Consider the following 17,885-nt stretch of genomic DNA (forward strand, 5'->3'; position numbering starts at 1 on the left):
CAGTGAATCTTACAATCTCAGGGGGCGGCCCTTATTTTTTAAAATGGCAATTTTCTATTTATGATTACCCAATGGCACATACTACTTAAAAAGTATATTTTATGATAATGGTTCATTTACATGAAGCAGGGTTTTACACATGAGCTGTTTTACTCAGTATCTTTTAATAGAGACCTACATTGTTTGGGGGGTATAGTTTTCCTTTATTGTTCAAATGATTTTCTAGTAGATTTAAGATATGAGAAACCAAATTATGTAACGATCTGTTATGCGGAAAGCTCCCAGGTCTGGATAACAGGTCCCATACCTGTACTGCCGCCAGCTTTGCAGGAGAGTTGGGGAAAGAATTGAATACTAACTCTGTTTTTCTCAGTATCTGTAATGTTCTCATGGAGTATAGTAATGTGAGTGCCTGACTAAACAACTGGCACTTCAGGTGGTCATATATGTTATAATAATACCTCTTATCAGACAATTCTGCATTAATATCACGTGCCTTCAAAGGTACCCGCTAAAAAATGTTCATCCTTCTGATCGACACTCCAAAATGTTAATGATTTTATTAATGGTAGTGTTTTTTTCATTGCAGGTAGCAACTAGATAGCATGTTCAACAACTTGAGTGCAATTCGCTAATGGCAAAACTGAAAATTAGAATCAGCTTTTGTAAATCACATACAAGTTGCACAAGCAGGTACAACTCACTAAGGGAAACCTGGAAATAACAGCACCCAAGGCAAGTGTTCATACCATGCTTTGCTTGCATTCCATGTGCCCAGTGCTTTGCAGTTTTGGTACATAAATCCTTTGACTCCAACTCCTCTGTTTTTAAAGGAACAATAATACCAAAAACTGAAAGTATATCAAGGTAATTAAAATACCTTTTTTTACATTTTGATTTAACTTAATTTAAAATTTTAAAAAAAATGAATGTAAAATTAAAAAATAAAATGTACACTGGTAAAAGCTGTGTGTGTTTGCTTCAGAAATACATCTGTAGTTTCTATAAATAAGCTGCTGTATAGCCATGGGGTAGACATATCCCAGCTTGAATGGCTGCCAAATGGCTGCACAGCAGCTTTTACCAGTGTATGCTAACAATATATTGTTATTTACTTTTTTTGGTGTTACTCTTCCTAATGTATATTCCATGTTGATTGAAAGAAGTTAAGTAACACAACATACAAGTCATTTTATCACTGCCAAAGCTCAAAAATACAAATCATATCCTTTGGTAATTCTAAACCAAAGTCAAAGTTAAATTACATAAACCAAAAACAATTGGAAACCCTAAAAAAATGTATATATGAATTGAACCTGGCATATAGCTGTAGATACAATCCAAAATTAACTAAAGTATTGTTCTTAGAAACAAAATTGCATCTGTCATATCCTCCTTGATAGAAGCTCTTACATCGGTTTTGATTCTTTTCAGTGTATTTAAAGTTATTTGGAGTACATTTTGTGCAACTTCGACCCAAAATTGCTTCCGATTCCATGACTCAGACTCCACAGCTCTGGCCACAAGATAGTAAGGAATATGTACCTTTGCTAGTAGTGGTTTCTCTATTTGTAAATGAACCTTCACATTATAAACCTTTTCAACTGCTTTGGCTTCCATGTTCTCCTGCTGGTTTGATATGCAGCTTATATGTAGCTTAGGGGCAATTTGCTCCCATTACTCTCCCACACACACACAACCTTCACCACAATCTTGTACTGAAGCTGCTATACAAAAAAACTCACGTGGCTCACTCACATATGAACAGAAAACTCGTGGTTGGTATGCCTCCTGCTGTTCAGTATTTATTCAAAATAAGTCACTGAAAGCGACTTTCTTTCACCAGAAAATAACATAAAAATGTAAATCTTTAATGGAAACGAGTCAGAGTGCCTTTTATTTCTGTATGCTCAAAGCACTTCAGCTCTGCAAAATATTATCTGCATGCACCTCAGAAGTGAAGCAATTTGATTCAAAGTGTTTTAAATTAAAAAATATTTTTATTGGTGACTTCATAATGCAATATTACACAAGCTGAATCTGCTCAGCGCTTTATTTACATAGGCATATGGATCATTGCTGAATAAATTCCTAATAATATGGTGCTATAAATAAACCAGGCTTTGGAACATGGTGAGTTCATCTGAGTTTGATTCACACAAAGTTAAAGCTCAACCCACGCTAGTCTGTAATGTATTTAATCCTGAGCACACTGCAACACAGAGAAAAACAGTTGGCATCAAACACACAAAGCCTAGTAATTAGTTAAATAAAAAACACCTCTCTCCTTCAAAATGTCTCCAACAATTGAAACAAATGTACAGGTATGGAATCTGTTATCCGGAAAAAAAAGATTTGGATTATGGAAGGGTTGTCTCCCATAGACTCCACTTTAACAAAATAATCCCAATTTTTAAACATTATTTCCATTTCTCTGTAATAATAAAACAGTACCTTGGACTTGATCCAAACTAAGATATAATTAATCTGCATTGGGCTTAATACATTTTTAAAATTTATTCTAGTAGACTTAAGGTATGAACATCCAAATAACAGAAAGATCTGTTATCCGGAAAACTGCAGGTCTGAAGCATTCTGGATAACAGGTCCGTTACCTGTAGTATTTCTAGTATCGAACGTAGAAATTGTTCGATTCGAACGATTTAATCGATCAAACGATTTTCAAAAAAAAAAACTTTGACTTCTAAAAACTAAGCCAAATACTGGCTATAGGTTCTAGGAGGTCCCCATAGGCTAACATAGCAATTCGACAGGTTAAAGGTGGCAAAGTGTCAAAGTTTTTTAAAGAGACAGTATTTCGGTTTTCAAATAGTCGAATATTCTAAGTTTTTTCAATTCAAATTGAATTTTGGCCTATTCGATGTTCGAAGTACCCAAAAATTAATGAATTAGAAAATTCACTTCGGAAAATTCACTTCGACCCTTAGTAAATGGGCCCCAAAATGTTGTGTTCAATAAAGTGTCTTTGTTGAAAGAGAATCATCTGCCAGACCCTGGGCAGAACTGCTTTGTATCTATGGGGGGTCTAGTACATTACCCCTTTATTCTTTTCACCGCTTTGAGCCCTTAACAGTATTAATAAGCAGCAAGACACACAGCATATTTAATAATAATAATAATAATAATAATTATTCTAAAACAGCATTAATTTTGCAAAGAGAAAAACAACTCAAATTAGAAGTAGTAAAATTATACTAAATATTTAAATAAGGGAATTTTGGAGATGGTAGTTTGTATTCCTACTGAACATTCCCTGGTGGCTAGCGGAGTGCTACCCATTGCAGCCAGATGTTTCTAGCACTTACATAAAAGACAAGATTGCACAGTGTTTGGATATGTGAGCACCCATGATATGCACTGTGCAGTCCCTGGCTAATAACTATCTTGCATACGATCATGGATATTTAAAATACTTTGTATGTCTGTGTGTAGGTGAACTTTTCATTTTTTGCTGTAATAATAAGATATTTAAATCAGAATTAAGAATATAGACTGAATTGAGTTCCATGTCCAACAGTAAAAACGCCTGCAGGATTGTACAGCAGAAGGTGAAGCCGTTCGCTAATGATACATACACAATTCATTTAAAAAAAGCTCAACATCTAATTGTGCGAAAATTTTGAATTATTTACACCGTCTTTATGGCTGTATCTTGAATCAATGTGCCTCAGTTCAGAAGCTGCTTGAGACTTCTGCTAATAACTCCTGCTTCCAGGTTCACATCAATATACATATTTTATAATTATGTCATTTCTAAATAGTGTCAGTTCTCACTTATTCACAATATATCCAAGATATCTTTTTCTGCAAAATACTACAGATGTATAGATAAGAGGTTACACAATGCTACACCTTCACACACAAGTTAAAAGAAAAGTGATAACACCAGTTACAGTAAAGTGCAGTTGGTTAATCTGCTTGTTCAACTAAACTTGTCTTCCATGCAATGTTCGCAAGTGCTGGAGCCATGGAGCATGATATGTCCAGCAATCCAGACTATCATCTGACATAAATCACTGTCGTGTCCCTCAGAATTCACCCACATGAATCTGGCGATGTTCCCAAAGAGGATGTGAAGAGGAGAATCTTCTGCTCCCTTCTGAAGTGTGATCAATGTTAGGCTTCCATGCACAGTTCAAGTGCAGCCCTTCTGTAGTAACAAATCAGAAATAACATGGGTTGGGAACTGGAATTCTCTATAGACCACCTAGATATATACAGATATCGGATCCATTCTCCAGAAACCCATTATCCAGAAAACTCCAAATTACAGGAGGGCCATCTCCCATGAGCTCAATTGTAATCTAATAATTAAAAAAAAAATTCTCTGTAATAATAAAACAGTACCATGTACTTGATATAATTAATCCTTATTAGGCAAAATAATCCTATCACATTTAACGTTTAAATGATTTTTTTTAGTAGATTTAGGGGCAGATTTATTATGTGGTATAAAAAAAGCAGAATAATTCGCTACACAATGCCAGGCATCACCATGTAAAAAATTTGGTAAAAATGGCATAATTTTTCAACACACTTTTTCTTTGAATAATTTCCGCAAGAACTTTACAAAGGTCTGAAGTGGAGTAAAATAACAGTGACAAATCTGGCATTCACATGGTGTAAAATAAAACACACCTTGATAAATTCTCCATTTATTTTACACAGCTTTTTAAATTTTTTCTGCAAATTTCGTTTTTACACAGCATAATAAATAAGCCCCTAAATGTATGGAGAGCCACAGAAAAATCTGGTATCCAGAAAACACACATTTATCAAGTGTCGAATTCATGTGAGTCCCTAATTCGTTTGAATTTGGAATTTGACTTTTATTTATTAATATAAATCAAATTGTAAAAAATGACCCCAAATCTTGAATTGAATTATATTCAAATTAGAACAAACTCAAATCGAATTTTTTTTTTCTGTGATTCTTTTTTTTTCCTAAAATAATGTTAGGAAGGCTGCAAACATCTCCAAATTGCTCACTCGACCTCTCCCATTGACTTATACAGCAATTCAGCAGGTTTTAGGTGGCGATTAGTCAAATTTGATTTCTTAAAGGGCCAGAGAATGATAAATCTCGAAAAATCTAATTTAGAATTTTTTTTTAAAAAACTCGATTCGAGTTTGGATAGTTCACTAGTCTAAATTGAATGTTTGACCATAACAAAAAAAAAAGTTGAATTTTCAATTTGACCCTTGATAAACGGGCCCCAAAATGATTTATAGTGAAAATAAAGAGTGCCAAAATATAAGATTTTGTAGCAATGTGATAGTAAATGTATGGTCTGAGATCACTGCAGCTACTGGCAACCAATAGTGGCAGATCATGCCAAAGACAATATAAACAATCGTTCATTGGAAAAGTTTATACAAATTTCTATTTTTTTGTCTTTTGTAAGGCAAAACCTATTTTTAATCTTCTTTTGTCATACGTAAAGTGACTCATACAAGTCAAGCAGCCACAGTCATAATAAAATGTCAGATATTGTGTTGTGGAAGTGTGCAATAGCATTTTATAGAATATTTGGCAAGGGCTCCTGTATGGACACTATACTATTTTACTTGGGATGTCTAACTATTCTGGAGGTATGAAGACATACAGACTGTGTTTCATATATTTGTCCCTTAGACACTATCAATTACAGTCACTCTGTACCTAGTCACATATTAAATTGTTTTTCAATTTTGTCTCAATCAAAATGTCTTGATTTATGTCTACAATGACCAGAAATTCCTATTCAAAATTGTTGGAACAGTTTTCTACAATGTTGACTGGCTGGGAACTGCTTGGTCGGTTATTGCAATAGTCACTGCTGCAAAGGCTGCTCATGACCACCCAGATATACACTCATTTAACCAATGGTTTACAAACTTTGCACAAATCCATTCATTCTGCCATTGGGCTAGATATGCTGGTGTGCGAGGTCATTATTTTCTGCAAAGCAATCCCTAACTAGATCTGGAAATGTTAGATCTGGAAACATTCTACTTACTATGAAAAAATGTGTCAACTTCAGTGACAACTGTGCAGGTCACATAACAGAGCAGACACCTGTCTGTCCACTGCCGCAGTGGGTGTAATTTGTCCCTTTCATCGGAGCAGTAACAGCATTCATGAAATTCCTGATACAAGATAAAAAGGAAATCAAAATGTTGTACATGTTTTCAGATGTCTTCTCATATGTAGAATACTGCACCTAATCCACCTAAGAAGTTTTTCATCAGGCCAACTTCATTCTATGAATTTTGTTTGCCCATTTAACATCACTGCATTTGTAGTAACAAAATGTATTAAATGGAGGCTTCTCAAACACTATATTTCCATACATATATGTATGTTTTTTGCTGTCTGTTGCTCTAGTCTAAATTACAGATCTGGTGCCATAGAAACTTGGTTTAGAATTTCAGTTGGAAGACATATGAAGCATGGTTAATGACTGTATTGTAAGTGCAAGTGCAAAAGACTATGCAAAGTTCAGTATCAACAGTATGCACAAAGGATCCTGTGTCCATACAACTTGCAGCATTGCCAATGTGCCCACTCAGCCTGTTCTGTTAAATGAAGTGCAAGTGCATGCCTAGGAACCGTGGAATTACTGACAACTTGCAGGGTTCCACTAACAGGTTACATCAATAGACATTACTGTCTTATCCAAAGCAAATCACACTCTTAGGGGGCTATTTATTAAAATTCAATTTTTTCTGATTGTACTTTTAAAGGGGAAAAATTGATTTTTTTTTTTTGTGTGGAAAAAAACTATTTTTTTGTGATTTTTTTAAACCCCAATGGTGTTAAAAGTACTAGAAATAAAAAAGTACTCCAACTCAGACCTGACGAGTTCATGTAAAAGTCAATGGCAGATGTCCTGAAGATATCCTGATTTACACTGGGTTTCCGAAAAAGTTGCAGTATTCAGATTTTTTCATTATTTTTTGGGTTTTTTCCCCACACAGAATTTTTGGGAACATTTATTGATAAATATTGGGAAAAAATCCTCCCGGATTAGGTTGGATTTGTTTTCAGAAAATTGTGAGAACTCAGATTTTGATAAATAACCACCTAAATCTCCATGCCAAAAAGTGACCATTGTAACATTCTGGAATTAGGGGGGGGGGGATGCTGCAGAGTGGATGAAAAAGTGCAGGTTTTTTTGTATCCAAAAACTGTACTTTGCACCATAAATATGGTTTAAAGTACCACGGTGCACTGATTATCTGCAGAAGTGGTTATTTGTACGATAAAAAGTGAAATACTATGCTATTGTTTGGAGAAATGACCTCATGTTTTGTAACCTGCTCTTTTGAGTAGGACCCTCTTGTCATGTTGTATGTAATCTGTATGTTCAATGAATACACCTATTTATTGTACAGCCCTTGAGAATATGTCAGCACATTTTAGGCCCAGTTCTGTCACATTTACCTTTACAGCCTGCTCCCTCGTATTATAAATGTGACAACACAAGGACAAAGGGTGTTCAAAGATTGGGTGGTCCAGAATTATAGCACCCAGCCTAAAGTTAGAATGAGATTTGAATAGAAGATTGTTTCTTTCTATGGCAGATACCAAACCATTGACCTAGGGAGTTATAGTATACTAGAACATGTTTTACTCCACATATTTGGCAAGAAAAGGGAGCAGATACTTGGAATTCAAATAAAAGTATGGGACCTGTTACCCAGAACCCTCGGGACCTGGGACTTTCGAGATAACGGATCTTTCCAGACTTTGGATTTTCATGCTTTAAGTCTGCTATAAAATCATGTAAATATGAAATAAACCCAATAGGCTGGTTTTGCCTCCAATAAGGATTAATTTTATCTTAGTTTGGATCAAGTACCAGGTACTGTTGTATTATTACAGAGAAAAATGAAATCCTTTTTAAAAATGTGTATTATTTGGATAAAATGGAGTCTATGGGAGATGGCCTTTCTGTAATTCTGAGTTTTCTGAATTATGGGTTTCCAGATAACAGATCCCATACCTGTACACATTTGTTGGAGCTGCCTTTGTCCATATTGGTCTTTTCTTATGTATTCTCTCTCTTATGATTTTTTACTCTCTACTCCTTCTCTTTGTTTTTATACCATATCCTGCTGCCATTCCAGCTGAACAGTTATAGAATAGTTCAACTATTCTTTTAACATGTCAGCACAGGGACATACGAACACAGTGATCACCAATGAAACGGCAGCAGTTATCATTATATTCAAAATGTTAATTTCTGGATTGCCTAGAACAATGTTTTAGTAAAATCGTGTATATCCCCACACCTTAAGTCAAAACTATTCCAAACTAGTAAAATGTAATGATGAAAGTATATTAACTATGTGGGGATTATTTTAATTTCATATGAGATATATTCTGATTAGTAAAATATAGGCTTATAATCATTGCTGATAGCATAGTGATTTAATTGTTGTCATTGGGGTTTTAGATATCACTTTAGGTCACTTGTGTACTATAAGTATTAAAGCCCCCTATTTTAATATACAATCATAATACAATTAGTTTTAGTAAGAATTCCAGTTTACACAATTTATAAAAAGTGGGGCACAACAGAATTATGTGCCCTGGCTCAAATAAGTCCTTATAAATTCCTGGACCACAGTGTTGGTGAATGTCCTGCACCAATGTTAGTTCCATTCTTGTAACTTAATCTTTTGGCTGCCTCATGGGTGTTCTGTATACAAAATGTTGCTCACATGTGCCTAACTAGCTAGTTATGATCTCTCTAATAAGCATTAACCATCTTTGCAGAGCAATAAGACATACCTGCTACAAATCACTATTTATGATACAAGATACTTGCAGAAGAATTTGAACACGTTACTATTTTGAAGGGAACTTACTGCTTCTTGTGTGCTTTCTTTACCAGGCCTGATTCAGTGCAGGAAATGGGCTTGCCTTTCTCATACGTCTCACTCGATATTCCATTTGTTACGTATAAATTAGCAGAAGCTGAAATGTTAAAGGGTTCATTAGATAAGTCCAGGGGTCTGCACTGAGGCATATCTGTAGTCTTACAGTCCAAAGTAGGCTTCTTTGGGGGTGTGTTCCTTCTATCTGAATGGTCTTGAACAGAGGTTTGAGCAATAAACATTTCAGAAGGGATTTTTGGAGAAGTAGGAGAATTTTGGGAAGGAGGAGGTTTTTGGGAGCTACTAATTGAAATACTTTTAGGAACCGTTGACTTCTTAGAAGGAGAACTTGTTGAAGGTGTTTTACGGAATGAGCTTTTGGGAGATTCACTGTTATGGACAGGGGGTGAAGGGAGATCTAGTGAATGAGAAATATTCTTGGTACTTAAAATATTTTGCTTATGCTCCTTGGTATTGTTGTCTTTTTGCGCTGGTTTATTTTCACCGACAGTGATGGACGCTTGACTTCCCTTAGTCGAAGAAGATGATTTTCTATGAGAGTGGTCTTCTTTCACCATAGAACCTTGTTTTTTTTCTGCTGGCACACGGTGATCTGGGCTGGTTTGGGTTGCACAATTTTGCATGGCACGCTTACTGAGCACTTTTCTAGAACCTGGGTTATTACTCTGGACTCCCCTACTTAACATGTGGGAATTAGAATTCAAGTCAGTTGAATGATTTTGGGATTGATTCTTGTAGGCTGCCTTGCATTCCTGTGATTGTGATTGTCCCAAATGTGATGGTAAGGCATCTTTTGACTTGCTAGTACAAGGTTCATGAGCTGATACTGTTCTCAAGCAGGAATGCCTTTCAACATTTATGGTATCACATGACATAGCTGTACCGGATCTTACAGACATTCCATTTGATACATCTGGATGCAGTTGAAATATTTCAGAAATGTTTCTTTCCTTTGTGCTGTTGACATTAGGAGTATTGGGTCTTGTGGCATCAGACACTTTTATTGTGGGAAGCTGATTCTTGGAATCAGAAGGAACGCCAGTGCTAGTCTGGCTATTATTCATGTGAAGTTTTTTCATATGGTATACCACAGTCGCAGCATTAAATGCTTGCTGGAAGGAGAATCAAAGTGATTAATAGATAGAATAATGTCTAAATGCTACAATAATATGTTACTATTCTTTGCTACAGTATAGATTATTTTGATTCCATGACGTGTGTAGAGTTATATCAGTTCTAAATAAGTCATATCTTTGAAGAACAACTTGACAGCTAATGTAACATTACTCACAGATTAGTAATTGTTCCTTTATTTTGATATTTTTCTACACTCCTTAACCTTAACTTAGCATGCCAGAGGACACTAGCCATGTGCTCTTAAGAATAATTCAGCAGCTGGTCATGAACTTGCTGGGCTTTTGGGTTGGTACTGTAAGTACAGTGCATGCAGTACAGTATGCTTTACTTCTCCGTGAACCACCAGTATTATGTAACTACTCCAAGAAGACATGTAAGGGATTAACATAAAAATAACTTACTTTCCACTTGCTTTTAGCAAAGTTCTTTTTGATTTGAATGCTCACTGAGCGATAGATATCACGGTAGAGGGCAGTGTTTCCAGCAATCCTGCAGAAGAAATTTAGTTTTTATCGACTGCGGGAAAATGACGCTTAGAACCATAATATAATGATCATAAACCCCATTAATAATTAAAATGGCATTTAGCTGAGTGGACAGCAAGTCTTTGAGATGCTGTTGTACTAAGGTGGGGACAGGTAGGAAGACTTTTATTGTAGGAGTGGCGAATTTAGGCTGTTAATACACAAAACCAATGTGTCAGAACATTCATGTGTCCCTCGAACCACACTGTTAACTGAAGGAGAACAGAGATATTCTTCCAGCATATAAACTTCAAAACACTTTCCTCTTTTAAAGGGGTGGTTCACCTTTAACTTTACTTTTAGGGGCAGAACGATTGATCTAAGTAAAATCGTTCGATCGAACTATTTTACTTCGATGTGTAAAGACTTAGAAAATGATTGTAGAAGGTCCCCATAGGCTAACATAGCACTTCGGCAGGTTTAATTTGGCGAAGTATTGAAGTCGAAGTTTTTTTTAAAGAGACAGTACTTAGATTATCGAATATTCAAACTATTCATACTCTCGAATGAGGGTAACTGACCCCATGTAAAAAACACATGCTCTGTAAGGCTATCATTTTATTGTTACTACTACTTTTTGTTACTCATCTTTCTATTCAGGCCTCTCCTATTCATATTGCAGTCTCTTATTTCAATCAATGCATGGTTGCTAAGGTAATTTGGAGATTTGCAGACTAAAAAGCTAAAAACTCAAAATCAATAAATAATAAACAATGAAAACCAATTGCAAATTGTCTCGGAATATCACTCCCTACATCATTTTAAAAGTTAAGTCAAAGGTGAACAACCTCTTTTAATTGCTGTAACTTATACAAGGATTTAAATTTTCTAATTATTTTGGCTATTTCTTTGCCCCCTCCTTCAATAAAGTAGCCCTATACTGTTATCCTTACATACCAACTTGCTAATTAAACCTAGCATTATCACAACAGCCAGAGTCAAGACCCCCACTTCTGCATTTTTGGCTTTCTTTTCGTCTGCAGAACATCATCGGGGGAATGTAATAAAAATCGCTAACGGAAAAACTATTTGCAATGGGAAAAGTTATGCCTTTGCGCTAACAAATTTTGCTTTGTGCGAATTTAATATAGCTTTTGCGAGTTCGGAAACTGTTTAGCGACCACTTCCGACAGTGAAAGACCGTTTGTGAATTTTATAGTTTGAGCCAATGCGCAGTCAATGTAATAAAACTTCTTACTGAAAAAGTCGTTATGTTTGCTCCAAAAGATTACGACACCTTCAAGCACTTCTTATGAGTGCGCAATTAAAATTCGCAATGCGCAATTAAAATTCGCAATGCAATAACAGTTTAAGGAACAATATTACATTGCGAGATGTGGATTTTTAGTCTTATTGGTGCAAATTGTTTTGCTCTTTGCGACTTTTATTACATTCCCCTGCATGTATCCTATTGCTCGCCATAGCAATACTCAGTTTGAACCATTTGTGGTCAGTGTAAATGTCAGTAAAAGGAAGCCATTAAGAGCTATACAAATAATTTTTTTTGTGAAGTGAAGAACAGTAATTTTGCCTTTGCATATATCCAAGAAATTATACATCCTGCAATATGTTAATAGCAGATCTTATGATGTACTGATTCACGTCAACAGTGGAATTAGCCACAAAACAATCTATAAAATGTTCTACTTTAATTAGTAGGAAAATGTAACTCTTATTTTGAGAACACAACATTTTTATAGCACCAAGGAGATCTACAGCAGCGATTTGTGACGTGCCACTTGCTTTGCAGATTATATATTCATTTAATGCTCAGTCTTTGCAATATAATAAACCTCCCCACAGCATAGTTACCAGTGAAGGATCTCATACATTTCTTACCATGGGTGCTTAAGGGCTTTCTCACAGTTATACCTCTTCTTTGAATCTTTTTCTAGGAGGCAGCTAATGAAGTCTTTGGCTGAAGAGTATAAAAGATAAGGTAAATGACTGTGTGTTACTAACTATTTTTTTGTTACAGAATATAATATTAATATCTTTCAGACATGGTTCATGGCCATGCAGAACAAGCAACTTGCTATGAGTAGACAGACAATTAAATATGTATAATGTGAAGGTAAAGCAGCATATAAAACTGGTGCAGGAATGAAACAAAGGCAGCCAACACCAGAAGATGTTGATAAAGGGTGCTCATGAGTTGCACCCTGAAAGAACTTGTCTCTAAATATTAATTAAACAGGCTGTCATCCTGTATTTGCAGCAACTCTTTATGCAAGTCTCTTCTTCTCTTTTTAAACTTGGTAAAGTTAAAGGCACTCAGTAGTTAGGTCTATTTCTATTCATACCTACCAGATTTGGAAATGTCATCCCAAAATGGAGATTCAAACTCATATGCTCCTTCTCTAATTTTCTCAAAAAGTCTGGATTCTGTTTCTTCATAAAATGGAGGGTATCCACATAGCCTATACCAAAAGTATATCACAAAGAGAAAAATCAATCACAGATCACACATCTATTAAAACAAACAACAGATTTAATAGTGTCATGTATCATACGGCATTATAAAACTTTAAATTCAAAGGAGCATTGAAGGAAACACGGCAAAAATAAAATAAGGTGGATCTGAGATTTTTAAATGTTTTTGTAAAAACTCATCTCATTAAAAGGGATGTATAGCCATAAGTCAGTATCCCCTAATCTTTAGGCAGTAAGGAATAATATATAGTGCTGGTTTCAGTCTGAGCTAAAAATGATCATTATCTAGTCCCCGTCTCTGTTTTTAAATGAAACAGTCCTTACCAGAAATACAGAAGGATAACCAATCAAAGACCTGCATTAACAAAGGCAAAGATAAACTGCAGTTCCCTGTCACATCTGCCTGGCTGCTGATTGGCTGGCGCCCTACAGTCTAAACTGCACTGCCTGGAAATCCATAACACAAAGCACTCTTTTATGCCCATTCTTTCTATAATTAGGGGAGTATAAAGCAATGACACCTTCTTGCTTTTTACACAGTATGTAATAGGAAATGTATGTATCAAGTTCAGATGATCACATCCAGACCTACCACACTCAAGCCACTAATAGGATATTTGTTACCATTATTGTGTCCATTTATGTGGATAATGCACAAATAAGTGTCTCTTAAGAGCAGAAAAGCTATGCAGCCCCTTCAATAATACCTAGATTTAGTTCACTATTTTTATGTAATTAACAAAAAAACACAAGTATATGCTTTTTCTGATATTAGCTAGAGCAATAACCCTTTGTAAACAGACAAAATCAAGGAAAAGGACTTACAAAATATAGGTAATGACTCCAATCGACCAGCAGTCCACTGCTTTACTGTATGGCTTTTGAGCAAGAACCTCCGGTGCTAAGTAACACACACAAAAGAAACAAAAAAGAGTATCACACAGAGGAATTGTAGCGTAATGGGACAAATAAACTTTTTTATTGCATGCATAGTGCACTGGTGCAAATTATAAATTGTGCAAATGGGAATAAAAGCCTTTGTGGGTTGGAAAATGAAATAAACAATTTGCATTGAGCCAATATAATAATTTAACCATTTTTATTATGTTCCCCCCAACAGTTTGTATCTTTGGGAAACATATTATACTATATTCCCTCTTTAAAGGATCGGATTGGCAATATTCAACCTGACATGTCTGTTATTACCATTTGTGACTCTTTTCTAACCACTGTCTTTTAATACACAGTTTGAAGTTCATTTATTACATCATTATGTTTTACTCACCAACATATCCTGGAGTGCCACATGCAGTAGACATAATGCCACTTTCTTCCATTTTAGAAAGGCCAAAATCTGTAATCATTATCTTGGAATTCTCATCAGGTGTTAGATACAGTAGGTTTTCTGGCTGTAAATGACATTGTTCACTTATCTCATGTCTTCAAACAGGGTTTAGAAACACACTGTTAAAGGGGACCTGTCACCCCAAAAAATTATTCATAATCCTATTTTATTTATTAAGGCAGAATCTTGGCTACACAATTAAATGGGGAGAGCAGAAATTTGTAGGAGGTGCTGAATGGAAAGTGAAAGTAATTGTCTGCCCCGCCTCTATGCCCAGGGCATAGAGGAGGGGCAGGCAATATTTGATTGACAGCCGAGTTGTTTAAATGAGCTTACAACAGCTATGAATGCTTTAATAAAAAATAGAAATTGGATTTCATGTTTAATTTGAAAAGGACTTTTATTATACAGCTTTTTGTGTCTGGGTGAAAGGTCCACTTTAAGTATGTTATGTATAAAATAAGTCACTATTAGAGGGGTCAGTGAAGATGACAAAGCAGTAGAGCCATATATGGCATATCAATACAATGTCAGTTTGAGACCTGTGACAAACATGTCATATGTTTCTTTGGCTTTAGGATAGAAGCTAATGTCTAAAATCTGATGGGTTACATTTTTTATCTGTCCCAGAATGACTATGGTAAAGCCTGTTTAACAATAAGTGATATAAATGATCTACATCTAGAAATTCACCAAGCGCTTCATCTGCAGTAAAAACTTTCATCATCACCTATTTGATTATTGATTGCTTGTTTATATTTTAAATAATGATGTTCTTCATGTTAATAGGTTGTGCTATTTGCCCTGATATTAGAAGTGGTGAAGGCAAGGTATGGATTTGCGAAATTCCACATATCACTTTCTGTCAATATTTTTATTAGACCATTGCAAAATTTTTCTGGGAAAAATGCAGCAACATTCTTACATAGTGAGATAGTTACATACAATGTCATATATAACTATACATACTAATATTTACATTCATTATATATTATAAGATCACAGTAGCCTACAATATTATGCCTGTCTAGAAAATCACCCAAGCAACTCTTAAGGGCATTAACAGAAACAGCAACATTCGGCAGTGCATTCCAAAAAGTCACTATCCTCATTGGGAAGAACCACCTACTAATGTCCCCTTGCAAGCGTCTTTTTTTCCAGAGAGAACTCCCAACCTTGACAGTCTACACTCATAATTTAAATCTTCCATCCCCCTAACCAATTTAGTTACACATCTCTGCACTCTTTACAGCTCATGTATATCCCTCTTAAGGACTGGAGCCCAAAACTGCACTGCATACTCCAGATGAGGCCTTACCAGGGACCTATACAGAGGCAAAATTACGTTTTCAACCCTTGAGTTTATGCAAGACAGAACTTTATTTGCTTTAGTAGCAACAAAATGACACTGAATAGAAGTCATTATCTACAAAAGTCCCCAGATCCTTCTCAATTATTAAGAATGCCCCCAACACACTGCCATTAAGTGAAAAACTTGTGTTTTATTTCTACCAAAGTGTATTAAATTGCACTTAACACTGAACCTCATTCAGTTTGCTTCCCATAGACCCCAATGTTATTTTGAAATAATATTTTGAAAGTCACTGTGAAAAAATGTCCATTGACGCCAATGTGTTCTGCACAGAAAAAGTCACAGCAACATACTGTGTGAAAACATGCCAAAAGACTCCAAAGCATTTTGAGAATAAAAAGTAACCATGGAAAGAAAGCCACAGCAGAAAAAGACATCACAAACAAGGGTATTGACTGATACATTTAGTGAATTTTTGTGAATTTTCCAGTGACTTTGCAAATGATTCTGCGAATAAAAGATGGACAGATTTACTCATCACTAGATATTAGGCTGCCAGGAAATTGGGGGAGAACCCCAAAAAAAAAAATCAAAAGTTCCAGAAGAAAGTCGTTGTTATTTGGGAGTTGGAGAGGACCTTCGCTGTTACTGAACTGGAGGAAACATTTGGTTTGAAACTTTTAATTGTATTTTTACAGAGTTTTTGGGTAAGGACATGTAACGACTCCACTGAACACAATGTAACAGATCACTGAACACATAAGAACTGATCAGAAATAATACAATAAAAACACGACTTCTCCTTTAAATAAAACATTTTCCATGTACAGAATATAACAAACTGATATGTCAGATGAAATATGTCAGATCATATAAATCATTCTGATGGGTTTTTTTTTTGTTACTTATCATTTATGGATTTGTTTTCCGTTAAAGCTTAACTTACTCTTCTATAGTGTTTTCAGCATCATGGTGAACCAAAGGTAAACACAATATTTGTAGGGGAAAAATACTCATCCGTTGTTAAACTTCCCTTTCCATCAAATGCAACTAGTAATTTGCAATCATTTAACAATGAAAGATTCTTTCACAGAAAATGTGAAAACAGTTGCTGCATGCGGGGTGTTCTTTGTCTCGCTAATAGTAGCACTAAACTACAATTATTTTCAGAACATGAATCTTCTATAACAAATACAAACATAGCTCTTTGGCTTATAATAACTGGGAGCACCTTTCTATTTTCTCCACAAGAAAATAAAAATCTATTTTTCAGCAGCACATTCTACATCATAATGGGTTTTCCCTCTTACTTTTAAATCCCTGTGTACAATTCCATTGTCATGAAGATATTTCACTGCAGAAAGGACTTGGCGTATCACATTGCTGGCATCTTTCTCGGTATAAACTCCACGTTCTAAAATACGGTCAAACAATTCACCCCCGGAGACCCTGAAAAAAAGTTTTTATTTTGCTATAAAAACCAAGAAACAGGAAGTTTGTAGAGACTGATATAGTAGTAGTAAGTACAGTAAAGTGGCCTGAAATGTCACACATGGTCTTACAGATTTGGGAAGGTACCCAGAACTATTTCCTTAAAGGGATACGGTCATGGCAAAAAAAATTTTTTCAAAATGAATCAGTTAATAGTGCTGCTCCAGCAGGATTCTGCACTGAAATCCATTTCTCAAAAGAGCAAACAGATTTTTTTATATTCAATTTTGAAATCTGACATGGGGCTAGACATATTGTCAATTTCCCAGCTGCCCCAAGTCATGTGACTTGTGCTCTGATAAACTTCAATCACTCTTTACTGCAAGTTGGAATGATATCACCCCCTCCCTTCCCCCCCCCCCAGCAGCCAAACACAGGAACACTGGGAAGGTAACCAGATAATAGCTCCCTAACACAAGATAACAGCTGCCTGGTAGATCTAAGAACAGCAATCAATAGTATAAACCCATGTCCCACTGAGACACATTCAGTTACATTGAGAAGGAAAAACAGCAGCCTGCCAGAAAGCATTTCTCTCCTATAGTGCAGGCACAAGTCACATGACTGGGGGCAGCTGGGAAATTGACAAAATGTCTAGCCTCATGTCAGATTTCAAAATTGAATATAAAAAAAATCTGTTTGCTCTTTTGAGAAATGGATTTCAGTGCAGAATTCTGCTGGAGTAGCACTATTAACTGATGCGTTTTGAAAAAAACATGTTTTCCGATGACAGGAT

At 35.5% G+C, this 17,885-nt stretch overlaps 1 protein-coding gene across 2 annotated transcripts in view; it reads right to left on the reverse strand.

Moving 5' to 3' along the window:
* Positions 1 to 2,867: 2,867 nt before the first annotated feature.
* LOC108709380 (calcium/calmodulin-dependent protein kinase type 1G) overlaps positions 2,868 to 17,885 on the reverse strand; it is a 62,456-nt gene continuing 47,438 nt past the window's right edge. For both annotated transcript variants that reach the window (XM_041583710.1, XM_018249149.2), the window contains exons 7-15: positions 16,969 to 17,107; positions 14,287 to 14,410; positions 13,827 to 13,902; positions 12,876 to 12,988; positions 12,408 to 12,486; positions 10,446 to 10,533; positions 8,878 to 10,019; positions 6,021 to 6,150; positions 2,868 to 4,171 (exon numbers count right to left, since the gene is read on the reverse strand). In XM_041583710.1, the coding sequence (XP_041439644.1) occupies positions 6,060 to 6,150; positions 8,878 to 10,019; positions 10,446 to 10,533; positions 12,408 to 12,486; positions 12,876 to 12,988; positions 13,827 to 13,902; positions 14,287 to 14,410; positions 16,969 to 17,107 (1,852 nt within the window). In that variant the 3' untranslated portion in view covers positions 2,868 to 4,171; positions 6,021 to 6,059. The remainder of the gene's footprint in view (positions 4,172 to 6,020; positions 6,151 to 8,877; positions 10,020 to 10,445; positions 10,534 to 12,407; positions 12,487 to 12,875; positions 12,989 to 13,826; positions 13,903 to 14,286; positions 14,411 to 16,968; positions 17,108 to 17,885) is intronic.

This window comes from Xenopus laevis, chromosome 2S (assembly GCF_017654675.1).
Source record: "Xenopus laevis strain J_2021 chromosome 2S, Xenopus_laevis_v10.1, whole genome shotgun sequence".
In the NCBI taxonomy this organism is placed as follows: domain Eukaryota; kingdom Metazoa; phylum Chordata; class Amphibia; order Anura; family Pipidae; genus Xenopus; species Xenopus laevis.